This window comes from Aedes aegypti, chromosome 1 (assembly GCF_002204515.2).
Source record: "Aedes aegypti strain LVP_AGWG chromosome 1, AaegL5.0 Primary Assembly, whole genome shotgun sequence".
Lineage (NCBI taxonomy): Eukaryota > Metazoa > Arthropoda > Insecta > Diptera > Culicidae > Aedes > Aedes aegypti.
Window position 1 is genome coordinate 307,260,116 of NC_035107.1, and position 23,900 is coordinate 307,284,015.

General features: G+C 36.4%; 2 protein-coding genes across 2 annotated transcripts; both read right to left on the bottom strand.

Annotated features, from left to right (window-relative positions):
• Positions 1-288: 288 nt before the first annotated feature.
• On the bottom strand, positions 289-1,034 carry LOC110674240 (tRNA-specific adenosine deaminase 2-like). The gene has a single exon (XM_021838460.1). It carries the CDS (start codon positions 831-833, stop codon positions 318-320), a length of 516 nt encoding a protein of 171 aa, XP_021694152.1. The 5' UTR covers positions 834-1,034; the 3' UTR covers positions 289-317.
• LOC5577584 (single-strand selective monofunctional uracil DNA glycosylase) lies at positions 298-22,266 on the bottom strand. Its single transcript, XM_021838459.1, has 3 exons — positions 21,770-22,266; positions 21,444-21,707; positions 298-1,158 (listed from the first exon to the last, which is right to left on the bottom strand). Exons 1-3 carry the CDS (start codon positions 22,184-22,186, stop codon positions 889-891), a joined length of 951 nt encoding a protein of 316 aa, XP_021694151.1. The 5' UTR covers positions 22,187-22,266; the 3' UTR covers positions 298-888.
• Positions 22,267-23,900: the final 1,634 nt, after the last annotated feature.

The following is a 23,900-nucleotide window of genomic DNA, read 5'->3' on the forward strand; positions in this document are numbered from 1 at the left end:
TCATTCAAAACATCTTTAAAAATGATTCAGGATTTTTCATTATTACGTTAAGGAATTTCTTTCGAAAAAATAGTGACATAAAAGGCGCCCTTTCCAAAAACATCTTTTTAAAATTTTATTAAATGCGTGACGCATTTTGGCGCCCCCAAAAGGCTCGCGCCCTTGGCGGGTGCCAACCTGGCCAACCGTACGCTACGGCACTGCCCATGCCCCCTCTAAGTTGTGCACGTGGTATACGAACGACCCCTAATATGGATGTCAATCGGATCAATTGAATTATTTGTAATATTTCGATAGTAAAGTTAATAAAATGATTATTATTTTTGATTTTTTACCTTGGGGACGGGCGCCGAGGGGTTCTCACCTTTGTAAAATTCCTTCAGTAGTTCCATTGCTTCGTCGGCCCTGACGCCTCCCCGTATAGGAATGCTAGTCTTGAGGAGCCCCGGAACATCCAGCACGGTACAGCCTCCGAATCGATCGTTCTTACACCCGTAGATGACTTCCCGCACGTTCAGCTCGATTAGGGCGGCGGCACACATAATGCACGGTTCTACCGTTACGACCACCGTCACTTCTCGGAAGACGTCCTCGTGTTTCAAGGACCGGTTTTTGCAGTACTCCAGCACCTGATCGATGCAAATGAACTCCACGTGGCGGGTGGCATTTTTCGTTTCATTCACCAGATTGCACCCGTTGGCGATAATTTCTCCGCGATACACAAACACACATCCCACCGGGACCTCTTTCAGCTGTTCCGCTTTCCGTGCCTGATCCAGGGCTTGCTCCATGAAGTGATCCATATTCGGTTGTAGACAAACACAAACACGCATAAAATTTGTACTTTTTCTCTCTCACTGTTTGGGGAAGTTTCTTCGTGTTCTACCCTCAGGGCATCAGATACGGCATGACCCCGTTATCCACAAGCCACTGGCGAGCCTTCTCCGCCCAGTTGGTGTTGTTCAGACTGCGTGGGCTAGGGTGGGGAATGCACAACAGGCGAACTCGACTCGCGTCCAGTAGATTCTGCCGGACCAGCAGTTTGACTCGGTCTTCGCAGTACCGACCGATGGACACGATCACCGTGGGCCCGAACAGGTGCAGCGCTCGCAACAGGTACTCGGAACAGACGTCCTGCATGCGGGTTTTGGCAGTGCCCTGAAATGAAATATGAACAATTAAAGTTGTAATACCCAAGTATCCCAAGTAACCATAAGCACTAATAATAAACCCTTAATCAGTATCACAGATGCATATATGCTTTATGATAGCACTACAAATGCTTACACGCCTAATAACAGCACTTCTACTGCATAGAAACCCTATTACTGCATCATTAATGCTTCTTAGCCTGATGCATACAGGCATTAAATAAACACTATATTGGCTCTATATTCGCATATAAGGCATGTTTAGATGTCCTCCAGTGTTTTGACAGATATACCACGTGCTTTGTATTTGCATATAGTGGTACGAGGGAGTCAAAAATGAATCTTCTCACTACTACAATCGCAGGTTTTATGACGGGGTAAAGTGATGGTTTAAATAGGTCACTTTTCTTCCCAATAATATTCATCTTATGTGGCCGAAGGAGCAAAGGGCTTCTACAACTCAACAATACGGGTCTCGCAGGATCGAGACGCAAAATGAGGAATTTTCAACATCATAAAACAAGGATCAAAATGTGGCAATAGTAAACCATCAAAAGAATAAAAACCACCAACATGAATGAACCTGATACAGAGAAGTACTATCTGAATCATTTTAATATATTTTTGCATACTATTCATTCATTCATTCATTTATTTACCTCGTGTACCAGCTGCTTGACCGCATACGCGAAAGCTATCTGGCTGCGTACGCGAAAGCTCAAGATATTTGCCCTGAAAACCTGGCAGAAACAACTGACTTTTCTCACGTGGTCTTATATTAGCATTAGTGGTGCAGAGAAGCACGGTTACATCTTGGCGCCTTTTCTGGCATTATAACAGCATTATATGCGTATATAAAACTGACATGCATCAAATGATTACCCTATATGCGCATATAATGCTGTTACCGTGCCGCATTGTCGTGCTTATTGGTTACTTGGGAAGATTCGAAAATAGTTTTAAATAAAAGTCGTGTTTTCCTCCTTATCCATGAATCGCATCACCGACCCAGATCTTTTTTCTTCTTCACTAATAAACACTCTTCCCGTGGTGATTGTGGAGATGCAGATGTATTATTGGTCTCTAGAAGCAACAATCATTACACCCTTACATTCCTTCCCCATCCGAACTGACTGTAAGGACTTGGCCGGCGCCGTTATTGATCAATAATATAAGATCTGCTAAAATTGCACTTCAAGAGTAAGCGGAAACTCCCATCACTTATTCATTTGGATCTAAGTGCAATTCTTACCAGTTCCGATCAATCACGGAGTAGCAACCATTGACATGTACGTACAGTCAGGTCTATGCTATGCTGCAATTCGTTTATACCTTTTTTTAGGTGCATGATTAACGTCTTCGGTAATTTTAAGGTGCAGCGTTTGCACCAGATTTTTTCTAACAAAACTTTTACAAACGACTGATTGGTACTTAGTTACAGCATAAACTTTTCTGGAAAACTTTGTGAGAACCCGGGTTTCAAAAATAATAACACTAGCTGCTCAAATCCCAATAAATAAATTAAATTGATCACTTTAAAACACTTTCAATTCTATCTAAGACTACAAATATATAACAGAGTTCTGAATACGTTATGTTTTGGTAAAATTTCAGTTACCAATTCATAATTCATAGTGAGATTTAACACTTGTTTTTAATTAATTATGAATCGTGGTTTTACGGCTAACCAGCCGAGTGGAAGTTTAACAACTACCGAAAAGCTAAACATTACATATACTTTGCAATTGAATTAAATGAACAAATTGATGTGAAGTTTGGCGAAAAAAGTTACACGTCTTCTCGGTGAGAATCGAACTCACGACTCCCTGATCTCCAATTAGGGCGCGTTACCCCTACGCCACGAGAGGACTCATGGACGCATAAGTTAACCTGAATTCGATTTCAGCTCAATAATCACGTGGTCCTTTTTCGCAAAGTGCACCTCTTTCGGAAGAATTAGATGCCCATCCAAACACAACACGCTTTCTATATATAGCCAATGCCTAGCCCGAGAGCGCATTATTTTTTAGGTAGTGAAAGTACCACACATCACTCGCCATCAATTTGTCCATTTAATTCAATTGCAAAGTATATGTAATGTTTAGCTTTTCGGTAGAGATTTAACACTTAAGCTAAAAAAACTGGATGTTTTACAAACATGTTTTGAGTCGTCACGTTTTACAAACATAGTCGAGTCTAGTACACGACACTGAACACGGCTTTAAAGTTGAGGTCGAAATACGCGTATCTGTCAATGGATACAAACTCTAGTGAAATTGAGTGGTATAGTACTAAATTCAAATTTTTCATTTACTTATAGGTATTACACTGAACAGCTCGAAGATCTATTATAATATATCTTGCAGCCCGGTCCGTCTTGCTAGATCACCGAGATAGCCCATATCAGTAAGGCTGAAGAACACTGCCCAAGTAACAATTTCAGTGCTTTTTGATCTTAGATGTTATTTATGAAGGACAGATTTAATAAAGCATTGCAAAGTGCTAAACGTTCTTTTCGGTAAAACCCACTTTAAAATGCTTTGTAGATATCTATAAGAACTCCCTCTAAAACTTATTTGCTGGTCCTATTTGTTGATAATAAATTGTATTTTGAAGGAGCTGTGTAGTGTCTATTAAAACCTATACTTAAAACCTCATCTTGCTTGTCTTAAATAGGCATAGGTTAAACTTCTTAGACTGCACTTAGTCATGTTAAAGCCTTCTTAAATCTCAACTATCTGATGCATATTATTGGAATGCAGTCTGCGTGTGGTTATCAATATCATTATGTTGATAATGATAATCATGTAGTGAATTATGAGTTAATCAGAACGCAAACATAGAAATGGCAAATATTCCTCTCGTAGAATTATTATATTTCAGGCGCTTATCACTTACCGTTTTCTGCATCAGTACAACCGATCAAGCACAACGCACATTGGACCGAATCGACAATTTAGCCGGAAAAAAGTGTTATCTCTGTTCTCGTCGATTTTAGACATTCGATGTCTTCAGAGAAGTTATTCGTAATTGAGTTTTGCATCTTTTAAGGAAAAATTTAGATAGGGTGGCCCATATTTAAGCTAAAATTTTGACTCAAACTTTTTTGTTTGATTAAATTTGTGGCTGCGCTCTTCTGCAAACTTTTAGAAAATGTTATTTTGAACAACTTTGTCGAAGACACTTTTGATCTAACTCTTCATTTAAGCTAAGTAAATTGATTTTGAAAGTTTTAACATAGGGTGGACCCAAAAAATCAGTAGTTTTGATCTAACTTTTTTGTTTTCAGTTTTACGTGAATGTGGTCTTCAGAAGAGTTGCAGAGGAAGTAAAGATACACATTTTTGCTGAACATCAAAAGTTTGTAATTCTTGTGATTTTGAAGTTATAAGCAAATTTAAGTGAAAAACTATGAAATCTTAAGATGCCCATAACTCATGGAGTTGGTTCGATAAAATTTTTCTTTAAGTGGCATTAGAAAGGCCATACAATAGGCAACTTTTGCTGCAAAAACTGTGAGAACGTATTTTTTGTTAATTGAGAAAATTCACTTCAAAAATATAGTTAAAAAACTCGAAATTCGCTTGTAACTCACAAGATTTTAAAGTTAACGGCGTGCTGTATTCAGCAAAGTTGTAGAATTTAATTAGATCTATAACTTTCCCATACACCAATTTTAAGAGAAATGTGAAACAAAAATATGTTGAACTTATAATACATTTTACTATTAGTTAATACAAAATTATTCAAGTAGTAGCAATATCATTGTAATTTTATTCTATCAATAATTTTCTAAACCTGCACACTTTTTGATTACCTTGTCTTCTTCAATAATGTTAGATTATTCCACCATTTCCACCGTTCTGTATCCCAGGACACTATTATATGTATTCAGTCACAATAATAGCAGTCACAATGACGTAACAGTTAGTTTCTTATATTGCATTGGCATCATTTTACATCTTGAATTATACGTGAATTATACCACTGAGTACTGGTAAAATAATAATAAAATCATGATACCATACAAAGTTTACAACAGCAAGTATATGAAAGCGACTGCTGATATACTAACTGAATGTTTTATAGTAATAAATATAAGGTGACCTACATCTGAATCGTATCATCATTTCTACATATTTTGTTTCACATTTCTCTTAAAATTGGTGTATGGAAAAGTTGTAGATCTAATTAAATTCTACAACTTTGCTGAATACAGCACGCCGTTTACTTTAAAATCTTGTGAGTTACAAGCGAATTTCGAGTTTTTTAAGTGTATTTTTGAAGTGAATTTTCTCAATTTACAAAAAATACGTTCTCACAGTTTTTGCAGCAAAAGTTGCCTATTGTATGGCCATTCGAATGCCACTAAAAGAAAAATTTTATCGAACCAACTCCATGAGTTATGGGCATCTAAAGATTTCATAGTTTTTCACTTAAATTTGCTTATAACTTCAAAATCACATAAATTACAAACTTGCGATGTTCAGCAAAAATGTGTATCTTTACTTCCTCTGTAACTCTTCTGAAGACCACATTCACGTAAAACTGAAAACAAAAAAGTTAAATCAAAATTACTGATTTTTTGGGTCCACCCTATGTTAAAACTTTCAAAATCAATTTACTTAGCTTAAATGAAGAGTTAGATCAAAAGTGTCTTCGACAAAGTTGTTCAAAACAACATTTTCTAAAAGTTTGCAGAAGAGCGCAGCCACAAATTTAATCAAACAAAAAAGTTTGAGTCAAAATTTTAGCTTAAATATGGGCCACCCTTTCTAAATTTTTCCTTAAATGATACAAAATTCAATTACGGATAACTTCTCTGAAGACATTGAACGTCTAAAATCGACGAGAACAGACATAACACTATTTTCCGGCTAAATTGTCGATTCGGTCCAATGTGCAACGGGCTTTATTATATCAATTCATTCCAATAAAAACAGTTAGATACATAACGGCACGGATTTAACAAACTAAATTGCATCACAAAATTGTATCTTCCGATTTGTTTACCTTTTTGACAGAACTAGCTTTCCTGAGTGCATTAAGTTTATGTCAAGGCTCTCAAAAAACCTATTTGTCTATGTGCAGAACAAATATTCTGATTTAAGAATATTTTAGCCAGTGAAGGATTTTGCGCACTGGTCCTTAAGATCAAAAGCGTTTATGAATGATTATATTGATCGGAATAATCACCAATTGATCTTAAACCATCCCAGACAAGACCAGCAAGATTTAACAGGATGGAATCCATTTTTATTGTCACCGTTTCGGATTGATAATTACAATATGCGTGGGAAATTGCAATTTATGATTGAGATGAGCATTAACCCTCTAATACCCAAATTTTTATTTTCAATCTAAATATCATTTTTCGTTATCTAAAATCGTTCTAAACACGTTTTGGGCAATAATTTATTTTTATTTGCAAATTTATGAATTTCTATTTTTGATTTTTATAATTTTTATTTTTGAACATCCCTATTCTTTTTTTTTTTTTGTCGGTAGCGATAGGGGTAGTACTGGCACTCTTAATCTGCCCTAAGCTCCTTCCCAGCATTTGCTTTTATAAGCCTCTATTGCGTTCATCACACAGACGTTCCTAAGCAATGTTGCTCAAATGGTCACTGTGTACCCTAGCAGCAATCAGCCCTTACCGTAGTTTTGCAGTCTAGTACTTTAGACTACTATCAAACTATGATAAGGCCTGAAATGCTACTAGAGTGGTTAAAGTGAAGAACGAAATAGTTTTATTAAAAGGTCCTCATTCCCCATTTCATTTCATCACTCACTATCGTCACTTTTATTTTCGACACTATCACGTATTTCACCGATTATCACTCATCAATTTTCGTAATACACTTCAGATATACTTTCCATTATATCACTTTTCACATCACACCATTTTCATATAAATTCATTGTTATTAGCATTTACCATCTGTTAGCATTACTAAGTAATTAAAAGATATTCAAATTAAAATGTTTCATTATTTTTGTTGCTGTAGAGTCATTACTATTCAAACTACAATTTAGCACTATCAACAAAGTTACAGTAAAACAAAATCCCTTCGATCCATTTTTATGCACTCGCTGTCATTATTAACACTTTTATCATGCATGTTTGAAGAACTAGGCAATAATGTTTATATTCAGAGAAATGATTGCACAATGTATTATGGCCTTTATTAAATTAGTAGAGTTCACATCATAATACATCATCATTATTACATTTCTAACAAAACTATCAGAATCACTTCCAATTTCATTTTCAAATTTTCATCACCATAGATTTTATTATAAACACACCATTAGCACCAACACAATCACTAAATTTAATAACAACAAGTGTTACGCGCAGTTCCATCAAACACCCATTCTTATGTTGCATTATAAGACGATTGATCACACGTTAGCTTCGAAACTTAACAACCATTACTGATTAGTACAAAGGATGCTACAGCTCGTGGTAAACGAACTGAACCATCAACAACCAGCACTGGTTTATAAGTAACTAATGAGCCCTGGCGGTCCCTCCGTTCGAAGAGGACCTGATAATATGCCGAAACATATTAACAGATCCTCCGCCTGAATGCAGCCGTTTCATGATAAATCATGAACCGTTAGAGGTGTGCCAAAGTATTGGGAAGGTGATATGTTTCACAGACGGGTATTATTATGGTGCACCTTCTACTTTGGCACCGTCAAACCCTGTGATCGTGGCCAGGGAACATCCCTATTCTTTTTCGTTTTTTTTTTTGAAACCTCTCCTAATTACTGATTTTGGGCAATAATAAAAAATCACATTTTTACGATACTTTTGAAAATATATATCTTTTTTATTTTTTTCTGGAGCATATTTTATTTTCCGTGTAACTAACGGAAAAACAGGTTTGAAATTATTTCGATACCATCAGGCTCTTCTTCCATGATAGGTTGATTGTAGAAAAATATTAGAGATACGATTTTTTATATTACACGTTACTAGGCATTTGTAGGTTATATAAGAATACAATTTTTCAAACATTTTTCAAAAATACAAAAAAGGTTATATAAGAATACAATTTTTCAAAAATACAAAAAAGTTGCAAAAGTCATAAAAAACATCTCTTATATGCGTGTTATGAGCTGAGGTTTAAGCCAAAAATAAAATCATTTTGATTTCCGAGCTACAAAAAAATACACAAAATTGCAAAGTGTACCCCGTCTAAAGGCGGGGTTGGGTATTAGAGGGTTAAATTATTCTGAAAATGGAATGGACTCAAATATTAGATAGCTAATTATGATGTTGTAATTGTGTCGCGTTGCTGTAAATCGAAAAAGAATATGTCATTCCACCAGTAAATTTTTATTGGCAGGAATTTCACGCGATCGTGAGAAAATTTTCTGCCACGCAAACAATTATTATTTTAATTGATTATTATGAGTCGACAGACATCATGATGGTTTCAATATTAACCCTCTAATACCCAAATTTTTATTTTCGATCTAAATATCATTTTTGGTTATCTAAAATCATTCTAAACACGTTTTGGGCAATGATTTATTTTTATTCGCAAATCTATGAATTTTGGTTTTTGATTTTTATTATATATAATTTTTATTTTTGAACATCCCTATCCTTTTTCATTTTTTCTTGAAGCCTCTTCTAGTTACTGATTTTTGGCAACAATAAAAATTCAAGTTTTCACGGTACTTTTAAAAATAATAAATTTCAAATATTTTTCTGAAAATATTTTTATTTTCCGTGTAATTAACGGAAACATAGGTTTGGAATTATTTTAATACCACCAAGCCCTTCTTCTGTTATTGGTTAACAGTAGAAAAATATAAAAGGAACGATTTTTTATATTACACGTTAAATAAATCCCAAGCATTTGTAGGCTATATAAGAATACAATTGTTCAAACAATTTTCAAAAATTCAAAAAAGTTTCAAAAGTCATAAAAAACTTTTCTCATATGAGTCAAGGTTTAAGCCAAAAATAAAATCATTTTGATTTCCGAGCTGCGAAAAAATACACAAAATTCCAAAGTGTACCCCGTCTAAAGGCGGGGTTGGGTATTAGAGGGTTAAAAAAGGTTATGGTTTATAAACAACTTATTGGTTGATGTTTGTTCAATCAAAAGCTCTTAAGATTGGTTTTATTCCGTGTATTAGGGTATCGCAAAAGATTCAATACCGCTAGATAAGCTCAATAAGGCTATACAATAGCTCTCTTCAAGGGTAGATGTATTCATACGATACAAAACTAAGAAGTTTAGAAACGGGTTTAAGGTATAGTCTGAACAACCTCCTGTACTGTGGGCCTTTTTGGACTTAACGGAGTTTTAAAAGGTTTATTAAGGTTATTAGGACTAATAAGTTCTAAAATGAATTTTAACGATATGGTGGTAACAACAACTTGTAGTAAATAAAAAAACTAAAAATGTTACTTGGATAAATTGGGAATGTTCGAATACTCAAGGAGATCAGTGGAACAAATTCAGCATCGTAATAAACTAAATCTTCGTTCTTCGTTTGATCAATCTAGCACTTATCACGTAGGGAATTTTAGCTTGTATTTATTAAAGTCCACTTAACTATTTAAATAAACACTTGAACAAAACACGATTTATTCTTAAACTAAATTTAATCTTAAGGTAAATTGTTGCTCAAACTTATTGTAGACGAAATCAAAACAGAAATAAAATGAATATCGCGCTCGGTAGTACGTCTTGTCTGAAATGTAGCCTTGTAGGGGAAAAGCACTAATTTTCGATCCACAAGAAATCTGTGCCAATTTTCGGATTTCCATACAAAGTAGGCCAAAATCGTATGGATGGTCGAAAATTGGTGCTTTTCCCCTATGCACTGACTCGTCAAAATAGAGAAGACAAAACAGCGCACAACTTGATGATAATTGTGTCGTGTACATTAGTGTGGGACAAAATTTAGATTTTCGCTCCAGTCCACTTTTCGGATTGCATTTAGGTCCCATAACTATGCAAAATTTCAGCTCGATCGGAGAAACCATATTTTAACGCCAGCCGTTCAAAGTTTGTATGGTATTTACTATAGGAAAACTTATTTTGCACAGAAAAATCGCCAGAGGTCACCCATTGACCTCTATAAAAAATCTGAACACAGACCTCTATAGCTATTTTTACCATGAAGAATATTGCCGAAGACTACGAAACAATCCGTCCCAGGCTAGTGTACGTAGAGGATGATTGGCAATCGTTGGATGGTCTTCATGATCGGATAGATCTAGAAGTAATTTACATGCTCCAGAGATTCGAGTATTGTAATCTAACAAAGAATATAAAATGAATAATGAAATGGGCGGTTCAAAATTTTAAAATGTTTGAAAATCCAATCTCCCATAGGGATGGTACACAAATTATGTCACGCAAAATTTCAACTTTTTCGACCCCCCCCTTTGTCACACTTTTTGTATGAGTCCTCCGAAAATTTTGCAAGGCTTGTCACGCTTGGCTTCTTTTCCACTGCGTACTGCGATCAAAGAAAAATGCTTTTCTTGAGCATTTCTTGCAAGAAATTTCCCACGTTTCTAGATAGGCCATAACTTTTCTGTTGAAGTGCATACTTCGCTATAGTAAAAACTCATTCTTCAAAAAAAATCTGAAAAAAAAAATAATTATAAGCGACGATATGATATATCAGCGACGATATGATAAATGATCAGACTATTACTTAATCAAATTGAAATTTTAAACTTATGGATGTAAAATTTGTATTGGAATTAAAAATCCGAATCCATCCGTGGTCGGTTTGAGAATGGTCAAAAAACAAATCCTTATATCAGGGTTTTTAAAATATATTCAAGGAAATTTATTACAAGCACCACTTGTTGATGCTTATCAGCATCTCGAGATCTGGAATATTGAAGGATTTTTGTTACTAGCGCTACCTAGGGGATAGATTTTCAAATAGCTTTGCTAGAGATAGCTCTTAGGGCCGATTTCTTCACCTCCGCTTACGCCGTAAACCACGTTTACCCATACGATTAAACCAGGTTTAAGGCCTAAGCAGTGGTGAAGAAACCGCTTATTAATCTCTTAATTTAAAATAAAAATAAAAGTTTTATAAAGCGCCACTTAGTGGATGAATTGACGCACGTAGTCACCTAAGGGATAAATTCCTAATTAGATTTGTTACTGTCAGATAGCCTTTGATCTACTGAGCAACTTTATTGTCAAAAACATCAGCCTTCTAGACTATCAGGGTTTTGAGATAGCCGTTAAATGGATGATTTGTCCAATCTTGGTACTCCAAGAAAATCCGAAACTCCCAAATTTTCCGGACCTATGTTCTGAAAATTTCAAAAAAGTCCTTCGAGAAACAAAGTTATGTTATGCAACTATTAGTGTACCTACTTATTTTCAGCATGCGAAAAGCAGGGTTGCCACATATACAGATTTTTCTGTATTCAGATTTTCTCGAATATTTTGTGACCAAGAATCTGTATATACAGATTACAGATTTTGTGGAAATATACAGATATACAGATTTTGTACACATAATTTGGCCACAATTATACAGATTTTTGAGAAAAATGAAAATTTGTATTTTTGCAAACCTTAAAATTTTATCTTTGATGTGTCGATTCCGCAATGTAGTTACAAATAGTTGGTATTTTAATGAATTTCTTGCATAGTGTTAACTTCTTTCTCAATTTTGATGCATACAGATTTAATATACAGATATTTTGTTCTAGAATACAAAAATACAGATAATTGAAGTAAAATATACAGATTTAAATGTGGCAACCCTAGTGAAAAGTAGATTGGGTACACTCAAAAAAATCCAAACGCCATTGCTACGTGAAAAATCACGTAGATCATTCCAAATTTCAATTCCAAATAAAATAAAAAAAAATCATTTTACCTCCACTTCACCTGACTCTTTATAGTAGTTCACTAAACCATTCATAACAACCAAATAGTCACGTCAAACCGTTTTCTTTGGCAAATTCACCAAGGATTCTTTAATTATTCCTCAACCAATTTCTCCAGAAATATCTTCAATGAATCCATCAGCAGTTTCACCTGTGATTCAAATATTCCACCATTGATTATACCTGGATTTGAACTACAGGGATTCCATCAGGAATTTAACCATGATTTTCTCCAGGTAATCCTCTTGTAATATCTTTAGGAATTCTTCCAAAACTGCTTCATGATTCCACCAGGTGTTCTTCCAGGAATTTAATCAACATTTTACCCAGTGATTTAACAAGAAATTCCTGTAAGAATTCCTTTAAAAGTTCCTTCCGAAAGTTCGCCTGGAATTCCTCATGGGATTCTATCAGGAGTTCCTACACGGATTCCATAAGCGATTCCTCTGAGAATCAGGAGTTCTTCATCTTCTTGGCGTTACTTCCTCACTGGGACAGAGCCTGCTTCTCAGCTCAAAAATTGACATGTTTTGATAACTTTCGTTTTCGATTAACTTGTAGCCAACATCGAAAGCGGAGTAGTTCTTCTAGCGATTGCTATGATAAATATTTCAAGTAATTGTTGTTAAAGAATTCAAAGCTCTCACTTATGAAACTTATGATCCCATTTTTGAAATGTTTAAGCGTGCAATGAAACCATAATTTGGCTGGTTCATAAGTCTTGATTTATAGAAAACCTAAGTATTTTTGCCTCAGTGTAGGGTAAGTGTTCCCTTAGTTGTGGGTGTTCCTATAGGCAAATATTTTCAAAGCTAAACTATCACTCCGACATCTGGTGGCTAGTAGGAGAACCGACAAAAAAGAGGTTGGGTTGAGAACTTACCGTGTGCAGCATAGGAAGGAGCACACATATTACACTTTTTCTCGGAATAGTTATGTTGTAGACGATCAGAGAGCATTGAAAAACATGATAAACTTTTTTTCCTTCCAAAATGTACAGATCCGGTCAGTGCTCATGTACGATTTGTGGGATAAAATTGGAAAATTGGTATTTGGCTACATAGGTTATAAACTTCCGGATTCTTTGTTTGTGGCTAAATTTGTTGTGCAATCATGCGTATCGCAAGAATAAAGGGTCAAAATGATTATGCCAATGGAAAATAGTTAAATAATTTATTGATTATGAGCTAATTTTTAGGTCGAAAAATTGAATTTTGGACGTAAACAAACATTTTCAATGACATTTCTCTCCTTCTTACCTAGCGACCTCTATGCTGGTGGCGCATTAAATTTGCCTATAGTTGCGGTAGTGCCGTTTTCACTGATTTTATTGCATTACCCACAGAACCGATAAGGCCCAAACGCAATGATAGCGGAACGGCAACGGAATGCGGAACCGGTTCGCCAGCATGAATCACACCATCTCGACTGAGCTGACAACGAATGAAATCGAACCAACACTGAGTCGCTAAGCTTGTTTTAGTTCATGCTGGCGAACCGGTTCCGCTTTCCGTTGCCGTTCCGCTATCATTGCGTTTGGGCCTATACTGCCAATCGACGTATTGGCTTGTTGATACACGGAATAGTTGAAAATCCCAGCTTGAAAAGAGCGTTCAAATTGCTTTTAAACTGATGAAAATTCACTAAATTTGCTAAAACTGTTCTTGCTTGTACCAATAGTTGCGGTAAAGTGTTCCTATAGTGGAGGATCCCATAAGAAAACAACGGATACCGCAACTATAGGAACACAAATTAAAAATATACCGCAACTAAAGGAACAGTGTACCAATGGACCAATGCACGAGTTCACTAATTTGACGTTTGAGCGGTGCCAAGTTCACTCGTTACCATGGCCACATAAATAACACAACACCGCTCAAACGTCAAAAAGTGAACTCGTGCATTAGTCCATGGACCAATGCACGAGTTCACTATTTGACGTTTTAGCGGTGCCTTGTTATTTATGTGACCATAGAAACCAGTGAATGCAGCACCACTCAAACGTCAAATTAGTGAACTCGTGCATCGATCCATAGTGGAGGTATTATTTTTAACTGACATACATGCCGTGGATTACTAGGGAGTCGATGCCGGCAGTGCCGTAGCGTACGGTTGGCCAGGTTGGCACCCGCCAAGGGCGCGAGCCTTTTGGGGGCGCCAAATTGCGTCACGCATTTAATAAAATTTTAAAAAGATGTTTTTGGAAAGGGCGCCTTTTATGTCACTATTTTTTCAAAAGAAATTCCTCAACGTAATAATGAAAAATCCTGAATCATTTTTAAAGATGTTTTGAATGATTCCCATACATTAATTTAAAAATTTAACATGCTACTTGCTCTACTTCTAAGTGATGTTCCTTGTATTTTCGATAACCGTTAAAATTTAATTAAATATTAACCTTGTTTGCGGTATTCAAGTGTAGGTTCATATTGAGAAGAAATAAGGAAATATTAAAAAAAAAACTTGATACTGATTATAATGATTTAGAAGTAATCCAACACGAAACAAAAATACTATAAAACGTGAACGAAAATTATTGACCAACAGTTTTTTTTTTTAAATACAATCTCTCTGAATCACAGGTTGAATTCTCACAAAATCCTCATAGAGTCTTTCACATGGTTCAGAGTACGGTTAATAATCATAGCAGATTCTGAACAAGGGCTTTCACATGATGCAAGGAGGTTGTCGGGCGGATTTTGTAAACTTCTATACAGTTGAACAGAACATTAGAAACATCTAAATATGGAAAAAGCTTTCATATAATCCTGAACAACATCTTCGGAGAATTTCGTGTCAGTGAAGAGCAAACATGAGTTAAAGAATGAAATTATTTTGTTCCTAGTATGTACATACTCTATACTGACTGACATTTTTTTTTCTTCTAAAATCTTTGATTTACTGTAAATGATTTAGCACTGTTGTATCAAGGGGTCGAATCACGGGCTTATTTTTCGGGTAACAATCACTCAAACACACGACGCGTTTACTCAACTAACGGAACACTAATTTATTAAGGAAATAGGCAATTTTTTTCTAAACTTTTCGGTACACTTTATTCGCACGCTGGTGGTGGCAATTCTTAACTCTTACTGATCGTTTAATAGAATACCGAATGGAAAAAAAGGATCTGACGTGCAGATCGATAGAAACGCAGAAAACAGCTAACAAAGGCATATGCAAATGCGTTTTATGCAGATTTACATCCACGGAGATGGATTCTAATTCATGGGTAATTCAAAATCAAATTGAAAGCAATCTAATTGCAACATGATTGGCTATTGTGAACCGTATCAAGCACTAACCAATGTTAAATCACATTACAAAATCATTTCTAACTCAACCCCAAGAATGGGAGCTGTTGGATGTTCTAGAACAGTTGCAATCTTCTTTTAGTAAATTACTCACACGATTAACACCGAAACAAGGCTATTGAGTAAGCAGGGCTTAAAAATACGTAGCGAATTCTGCGCTTCTATCCAAGCGCGTATTAATTATTAAAACTATTTCCTAGTCTTCTATGAATTTTCTGAGAAAAGACTTAAAATTATATTTTATTGATTGTTATCAAATTCTCTTTTATTAATTGTTGTCCAAAGGATTTGACAAATTTGCTTCGATTTATTGGAAGACTATTGGCAAAATAACTTAAAAATGATTTCTGAAAGAGTTGTTAAGCAAAATCATTGTAAAACTTCTAGATGCTTATTTGTTTTTATTTTTTGAAACAAATTAGAATATAGTTAACTTAAGAGTACTTAAGAGATCATAAAATTACAAACGATGGTCCAGTGATTTCAAGAACATTTTTGTTTATGTTGTGCTCAGTTGTTTCTGCAGTTGCGTCTTATGAAAAATAATTTTCTTATGAATTTCTCCAAAACATCTTTCAGATAATCATCAATAGTTCTTAAGAATAACTGTCTTGTGAACTTTCTATTGATTTATTGTTGATCATGCTTTGGCAAGAATAGCGGCTTTGTTAGACCGCCGAAATGCTGTATTGTTTGTCGCTAGAGCTATTTCCATCCTTGGTAGGGCAAGAAGGATACCTTAAGATGTATTGGTTAGTGTTATCGGCTAATCATGGCTGATTAGCACAAATTTAAAAGATTGTTCCCGTGCAAAGGCAAGCTCACCTCTTGTTCTCAATGAAGTAATCGATGGGATTTTGCAAAAGAAGAAATACATGTTGGTTTGCGATTTTTGAAAATACCTCTTCTTATGAGGATTTTCAAAGGCACGGGGCAAGTGTGCTACTCATATAGGGCAAGAAGACCATCTGAGTTCCTTACCCAAAATGTACATTCTAGAGTAAGTACCGATAATAACTGCAGGATAGATACTTTATAGTAAAACGGTAATATTACAAAAATATTTAATTTTTCATCCCATTTGGCTATCGGAACAATAGTAAAACTATGCAGAAACACTTTTGAATGTTTAAGATATTTGTTTTTACTTAATTGGAATAAAACATTAATTTATTACAATATTAGACAAGAAAAGCAAAACTTCATAGGTTTAATATGAGAAAATTGCGGTGTTCCTTTTGCCCCTTAAGGTATACTTTTTTTGTTTAGGCAAAACTCCATGTTAAAAGAACTTTTTGCGAAAATTTCATCGCAGCTGGATCATACAATCGTAAATCATTAATACTGTGCGAACAAAAATCAATATGTTTTGGACTAAATGGAATTTAAACCTTATATTCCCATCTTACATTCTTGTAATCACGGAGAACAAAATATAGTGCTCGTAATCATTTTTCCGGTCAATTTAACTATATTTTAAGGTTAATTTGGAGATAACTAAAAATATAGTTGAATTGACAGTATATTGTTAAACATAACTATACCATATAGTTGTTGACAACTATATTTTTGATTAAATTTACAAACGTCAAACGTCAAAATTTAACTATATTTTAGTTGACTCAAAGTGAATTTTATTGAGTTTACAATATTTTGCAAAGTTTACTCAGCATTTTGTTCTGCTTTATCAACATATCTGAAAAGATTCGGTGCTGCTTTATCGATCTAAAAATAACATTGCAAAAATGAAAACAAAGGGCGAGTCGACAAACTTGATATGTGGTATCCTGCGTGAAAGGTGGTCATCTTAGCACCTACACTATTCCTTGCAAGTTAGAAGTAAGTAGATTTGTGAGCATGACTTGAAGTCTAGGGAGGTGAATGTTTCCGAATAGTGATAATTATCAAAATTATAATTGTTATAAGTACAAGTCGATAGCTCAATCAAAGAAGTGTGTGTATTTGATTTGACGTTAATTTAGTGTTGGCATAAGTTAATTTTATTCCGAATCAACTATTTGTGCGTAAGTAAAAGTAATTGACAGGATTTTTATCTCAACATACAGAAATTCTTCTGCGTGATATTACCGTGAACGTACCATATTTGACGCGGGTCCAAACTTGACGCATTTTCTAATTATTTTTATAATAAATTAATTCTAGTTCAGAATAGCATTCAAAAATTTATTCCTTAATCTTCATTTACATGTTATTGTAAGATTTCAATCAAAAAAAGTTTATTTTTGATTAATAATAGGCATAAAATAAAAATTATTTGAAAATGCATCCGACAAGTGCGTCAATTTTTTCATTCCTTAGTGAATGTGCTAAATATTTTTAATCAATTTTCATGAAAATATTGTGCTGTTTTACAGCAATATCATCAACAACAGTCAGTAATATTCTTTTATTCATAAATTGACGTCGAAATTTTTCTATTTTTAAGGTTTAAGACATAATTTTGTATGAACATCTTGTGCGTCAAATTAGGCACACAATGTTCCTAATTATTTGCTATTTTGTTTAGCATGTTCTGTTGAATCGAAAATAGGAAAAGAAATATTTATGGTGATTGCATTCAAAAAATCCGTCCGCAGAACAACCCAATGCTTTATGTAATCACATGTAAAGGGTAATCCATAGATTACGTCACGTTTTTAGGAAGAGGAGGAGGATCAGGGAAACGCAACGACCAAGGCCAAGGTTGAGCGGGGTTGAAAATTGAAGTATTTATCGCGGTTTATGGATGTCTCGTAATGTTTCAAGGAAGCTTCAATAAATGCGTCAGCAGATGAGCTGTAGGTTCAATGGTTTGTTTCGTATATTTTATACAATAGGGGGTATCCACGTATCTGTCACAAAAAAATACCATTTTCTAGAAAATCCCCGTCCATCCGCCCTACGTCACAATTTTTATATGGAGCCTTCAAAAAACTTATATGATTCGTTTCATCTTGCAGAACACCTCCTACCCCCTGATAACATGACGTACTTTATGGTTCTCGATCTATTTCGAGGCCTATACTGCCTTTAGTTCTACGCATATTTGTCCCGCGGTCCATAAGGGTGATATAGAACATGGGACAAGTAGGCGTAGTTCACGTGTTAAAGTAACGAAGATTCTCAAACGGACATTTTTGGAACCGGTTGTTTTCGTTCTAATTTTTGACCAATTTGTCCTTATTTTAGCAACTATCTTCCCTGTTCCAGCGCAACGTAGTTTTCAAACCTTCCCTTGATATCGCGACGAAAATACATTAAACTAAACAATAATGCTTAACTATAGATTGAACTCAATCGCCGGTTTAATTTTCTACACTAACTAAACGCATAGCAAAAGTACTACCGGAGGACGTCATTCAAAACTTTTTCCAAAGGTTCTAACTTTTATGTGCACTCTAAAGCGTTTATGTTCAATTATTTAAACATTGAATGCTGAAACTCTTGTATATTTTAAACTTTAGCAATTATTTGTAAGTGCGTCAAATAAGGAACATAGTGCGTCAAATTAGGCACATTGAAGAATTGATGCGCCAATTAAGGAACCTAATGTGTTCCACAAAAAGTCAATCAAACATGAAGAAAAAAACGTTTAATATTTTTTTACTGATTTTTCCCTAGTTCTATAATAGTTGAGCTAGCATATGTTCAAATTTCAACAAAATCGGAAAGATTTAGACGATTTGACAAGTGTTTGAATTTAGAATTTTCTTAACCGCGTCAAATATGGTACGTTGACGGTATTCAATTATCGCGTTGGCTATTCGGCATTTTTGAAATTTTTCGTAGTAAATATTTTCTGCTGTAGTATTTACACCTCAATTAAACCTCAATTAGAACTTAGTTTATACTTATCCTGGGTTAAACATCAGAAAATTGATTTGAACTATGTGAAAATAGTGGTGGCACTCTTGCCATATGTCCCCCTATTCTGGCGCTCATTTTAAATCCACACCCGCTTGATTTTTTTATTTTCCAAGAACGCAAATAATGCAAATTTGCCAAATATGTAACATTTGATGATTTTCATTAGTGATCCTTTATATGAGAGATACGCGGAAGTAAAATGGAGTGATTTGGCAACAGACCAGCAGTGCTGAGATTGCTCGGCGTCGAGATTAATATTGTAACACGGACATGACTTCCTCATTGCTAAAAAGTGTATTTTGTTTCGTTATAGATCTTTGAGCTACATTTCTAAACTAATAAACAGCAAAAAAAATCAACAACAAAAATATTGCTTTGACAAAAATTAAAAAAAGGAAAATATTTCATATACTAGTGGTCCCGGCAAACTTCGTCTTGCCATCAAGTAGGCTGTTGAAAAACGCTTTTGATCGTCCCATATAAAATGCCAGTTTCGTTCGCACTCGTTTTTTCAACTTTCCCGATGAATATCCTGGGATTTTTATACACACAAACACGTCGGAACCCTTGACGAACAACACTGAGAACGAATCATTCAAATCCGTTCACCCGTTCGTAAGCCATTTCGTGACATACAAACACCATTCCATTTTTATTTATATAGATTTGCTCTATGCAAAACAACTTTTACCGAAATAATTTCAAGGGCATTACATTACTCCTCAAGAAAAATTCAAAACAAACATAACGCAAGTTCGTTTGGCTCACGCTTTGACAGCTCTCGCTGCTCGATTGGCTCACACTTTGACAGGAATGTCAGCTTCCGCGAATCTCTCTTGTAAAGGATCACTAATTTTCATTATCACAATCAAGTTCGGTGGATTTTTCTTGCAGAGATCAATAATTGACTAGTGTTTTACGATAAGCTTAGTCACATACAAACTTGCATCATGAAAACAAAATTGACTTAGGGGCGCCCAAAGGGATGTTTGCCAAGGGCGCCGTGAGGCCACGCTACGGCTCTGGATGCCGGTTATGGACCCTTTGCGTATTATGGACCCCCTACAGAAAAACATAAAATTAACACTCAAAGCAACTTTATTCCTATGAAAATCCACCGGGGGAACTTCGATTACATTGTTAGTCATCAGTTTCAGGCAAAATATTTGGTTTGAGACGCACAAATACAGATATTTTAACAGTTTTGTAATTGAAACCACACAAGAGGGTCCACAATACGCATTTCCAGGTGGGTCCATAATACGCAACGTCAAATTTGTAAACAATCCTATTATGGACCCCGGGATGGTCCATAATAGGAATTCGGACAACAGTTTTTCAAATGTATATTTCGCTGAAAAAATCGAATGATTTTGTATGTTTCATAGACATACTATGAAGTAAAGATATTGAATTTGTTGTTAGACTCCACAAAACGTATAAGCGTCTGAGATATCATTGCGGAAAAGCGTCTAGAATGAATTTCAGCTACTAAGGGGTCCATTACTAGCATTGTAACCCTACGATGAAATCTTTTTTCTCATTCAAGTCAATGGTCGTTACTTCCCGTTTAAACATCAACATGTGCATTAATTGCGCTTCTTGAATTATGGCGGTTAAGGGGGCAGGATCCGTCATTAATATTGAAATTTTCAAAAGCAGTTTATTCGTTCAAAATCAAGAAAAATTACAGGAAAATGTGTTCACTGTATTCTACTCTCCAACCGAAACACAGTGAACACATTTTCATCGAATAACTTTTAGTTTTGAACAGAAAAACTGCTTTTGAAGTTTCGATGATGACGATGATTATGATGACGGAGCGTTGAGCGTTAAATGAAGTTCAATCGTGCTTAGACCTCCACTATTGGTACATCTACCCTATACCAAGTTTATTTCTGCAATTAGAGGTCGGGATGAGCGCGCACGCACATCCCGGCTATCAAAAATTGCACACACGAATCATCCACATGAGGGACACTCGCAGGGGTCAACTCTAACCGTAGGTGCAATGGCAAGGTCTCGCCCCGGGAAAACCACCTTCCTGATCGTGGTAAACCCTGTGCCAGGTAAGTATGATCTAATCAGTGATAGGAGACGACCCATATGGCGCTTCTACATTCTACACTAGTGATTGATATAAACATCCGAACGAAAGCAACGAATGTTTCACTACCGCCTAAAAGCATGCTTCCAACGTTACAAATCTCACCTTCAACTCCGCCGGTGTAATATTCTTGCCACTCGCGTGGAAAAACGCCAGCGGGCAAATGTTGAACACGAAACAATTTCGGAAGAAATTCTCCGGTGCCCCGCACAGCTCCTGATACAGTCCCCACCAGCGTTGGCCACTCTGCTCGCCACGGGTACACTCCAGTCCGGTCACCGGTCGTACGGCCAATTCCCCAATCGGTTTCAGCACTTGGCCGCTCAATTGCATCCAATCGCGAACCGCCGGAACGTATCCAAAAGGCACCTGCAAGTAAAATGGGGAAACATTAGTGATTAAAAATCCCTCTCGTCGTGGGCATACCACACCCCAGTTTGGCACATCCCCCACGGTCCGGGGTTCATGCCGAGAAAGAGCACCGGTTTGTGGCCCGTGAGAAAGCGCTGCATGTAGGCCAAGTGCAGTTCGGCCGCGTATTCAATGGGATTGTAAGTGGCCGCCACGTCCGAGGGCAGCGGAATCTGCAGCAAAGCTTCGCACAGCTCGAGCTCCAGCTGATACACGCGACGCCAAAGCGGAGGCGATTGTTCCGGTTCGACGGGGGGAAGGTGCTGATTTTGAGGATTGCCGGCGAAATGGGGCGAGGTAAGAGTGACTGGTGCCAATTGCAGTTTGGGCCTCGGTTCGTTGATGAAGGTGTTCAATGAAAATTCGGACGGCTGGACGACGTTGAGGCCGAATTCCTGATCTGACGGATCGGTCAGTTTGAGCTTTTTGCGCAGCATTGCGGAATTTACCTTGAGATTTGTGAGGAACTCGCACTAGCACTTCAGAGAAAAACGCACGAAGAGGTTGAAAACAAAACAAAAATGATTGTTTACGAAACGCAGGAAACATCAGGAAAAAAGAAACTCGTGGACGCGATCCATCCACGCTAAGATTAATTCACGGTTGAACATTTTGTGTTGAGTAAGCTAGTTATAAAATCAAAACTTTGACATGCCTCATAATAATACAACACAAACAGATGGTGAAATTGTGTCACAAAGGTGCAACTAATTCAAAAAATTGGTACACGACGTTGAATTCCATATTCTAATGAATTCCATATTCTAATCCATATTCTAATGCATCTTATATTCGTTGACAGGCGCTTACCAAAGTGCTTGAAAATTCTTGCGCGTGCGTATGCAAGTCTCTCACCGCGTTCACTTCCGTCAACGTGAGAGCCCCACTCACTTTGGCGCGTAACACGCTGCTAGGGTAAACTCGTCGATTTACTGCAACCAACATATCACCATGGCGATCAACGTACCATGGACAGGGCAGTAAATACATATAATCTTGAAATCATAAGAACTGTTTCTAAGACGGGACTCGATCGCACGAATGTCGTTCTGAGGGGCTGTCCATTTATTACGTAAGACATTTTTTGGGGTTTTTCAACCCCCCCTCCCCCCATGGTAAGATTTTTTGTATGAAAATTAAAAATAATTTGTATGGCACGTAAGAAATCTCAGACCCCCCCTCCCCCCATAAACCCTTACGTAATTAATGGACCGCCAGCAGTGTCCGTCCTAGACTACTATTTCATTTTGGGACTTCTCCTGGAACCTTTGGAAATTTTTCCAAGAATACACAAGTCTCGCGAAACATTACTAAAGGACCTATGTACAAATGAGAGGCTCTCTTTGTTTACTTTCTCTTTGATCAATAACTGAGTCACTTTAACCTCTTCTGTTGCGTTTTTTGTATGAAACGCTAGTCAAGGAAATTGCCTTTCGATCTGTAGTGAAAAACTTCCCAAAAGCTTTACTATTCCACTGCTATAATCGAATAAGAGCGAGAGAGGAGAGAATCTCTCATATGTACATAGGTCCTTTAGTAATGTTTCGTAAGAAAATTCTTCAATGTGATCTTGCAAGTCTACCCTGAAAGTTTCCCGAGATGAATTAACCCAGGTGTTCACGAAAGGGAATCCTCTTCGACGATCTCTACGCTTACAACGGCGGGGCGAAACAATCCGAGTTCGGTCACTGGTTCACGGGGGGAGAATCACTGCACTGTGGGTTTTCGGTTGGGACAAAAATTGAACTGCACTTCGTCACTGTTAACAACGGCGTGTATTGTACCGGACGGGAAGAAAGTACGATATTAAATGCTTGAGTCTGATCGTTATGCAATTGACCGATCGATGGGATGCTGAGGAGTACTCTTAGAGAGATATTGAGTGTGAGTGTTGAGCATGAGATCTGACGCCGGTAATGGTGTAATGTTTCAACTAATTTTGTTTTGGATTTCATCGCGCATTCTATTGCGGTGGACGCAACATACCGGCCACCATGAAGTATTTCATTAAAATTCGGAGTTCTTTGTGTACTTAAACCTAACAGATTCAATTCTTAAGATCTAAGGCTTGCAGCTCGCTCATTCCTTTCCGAACGCTAGCCAGCATCGGTTGTGTTTTGCGCAGTCCCTTTATCGTTCAAAGCAAATTGC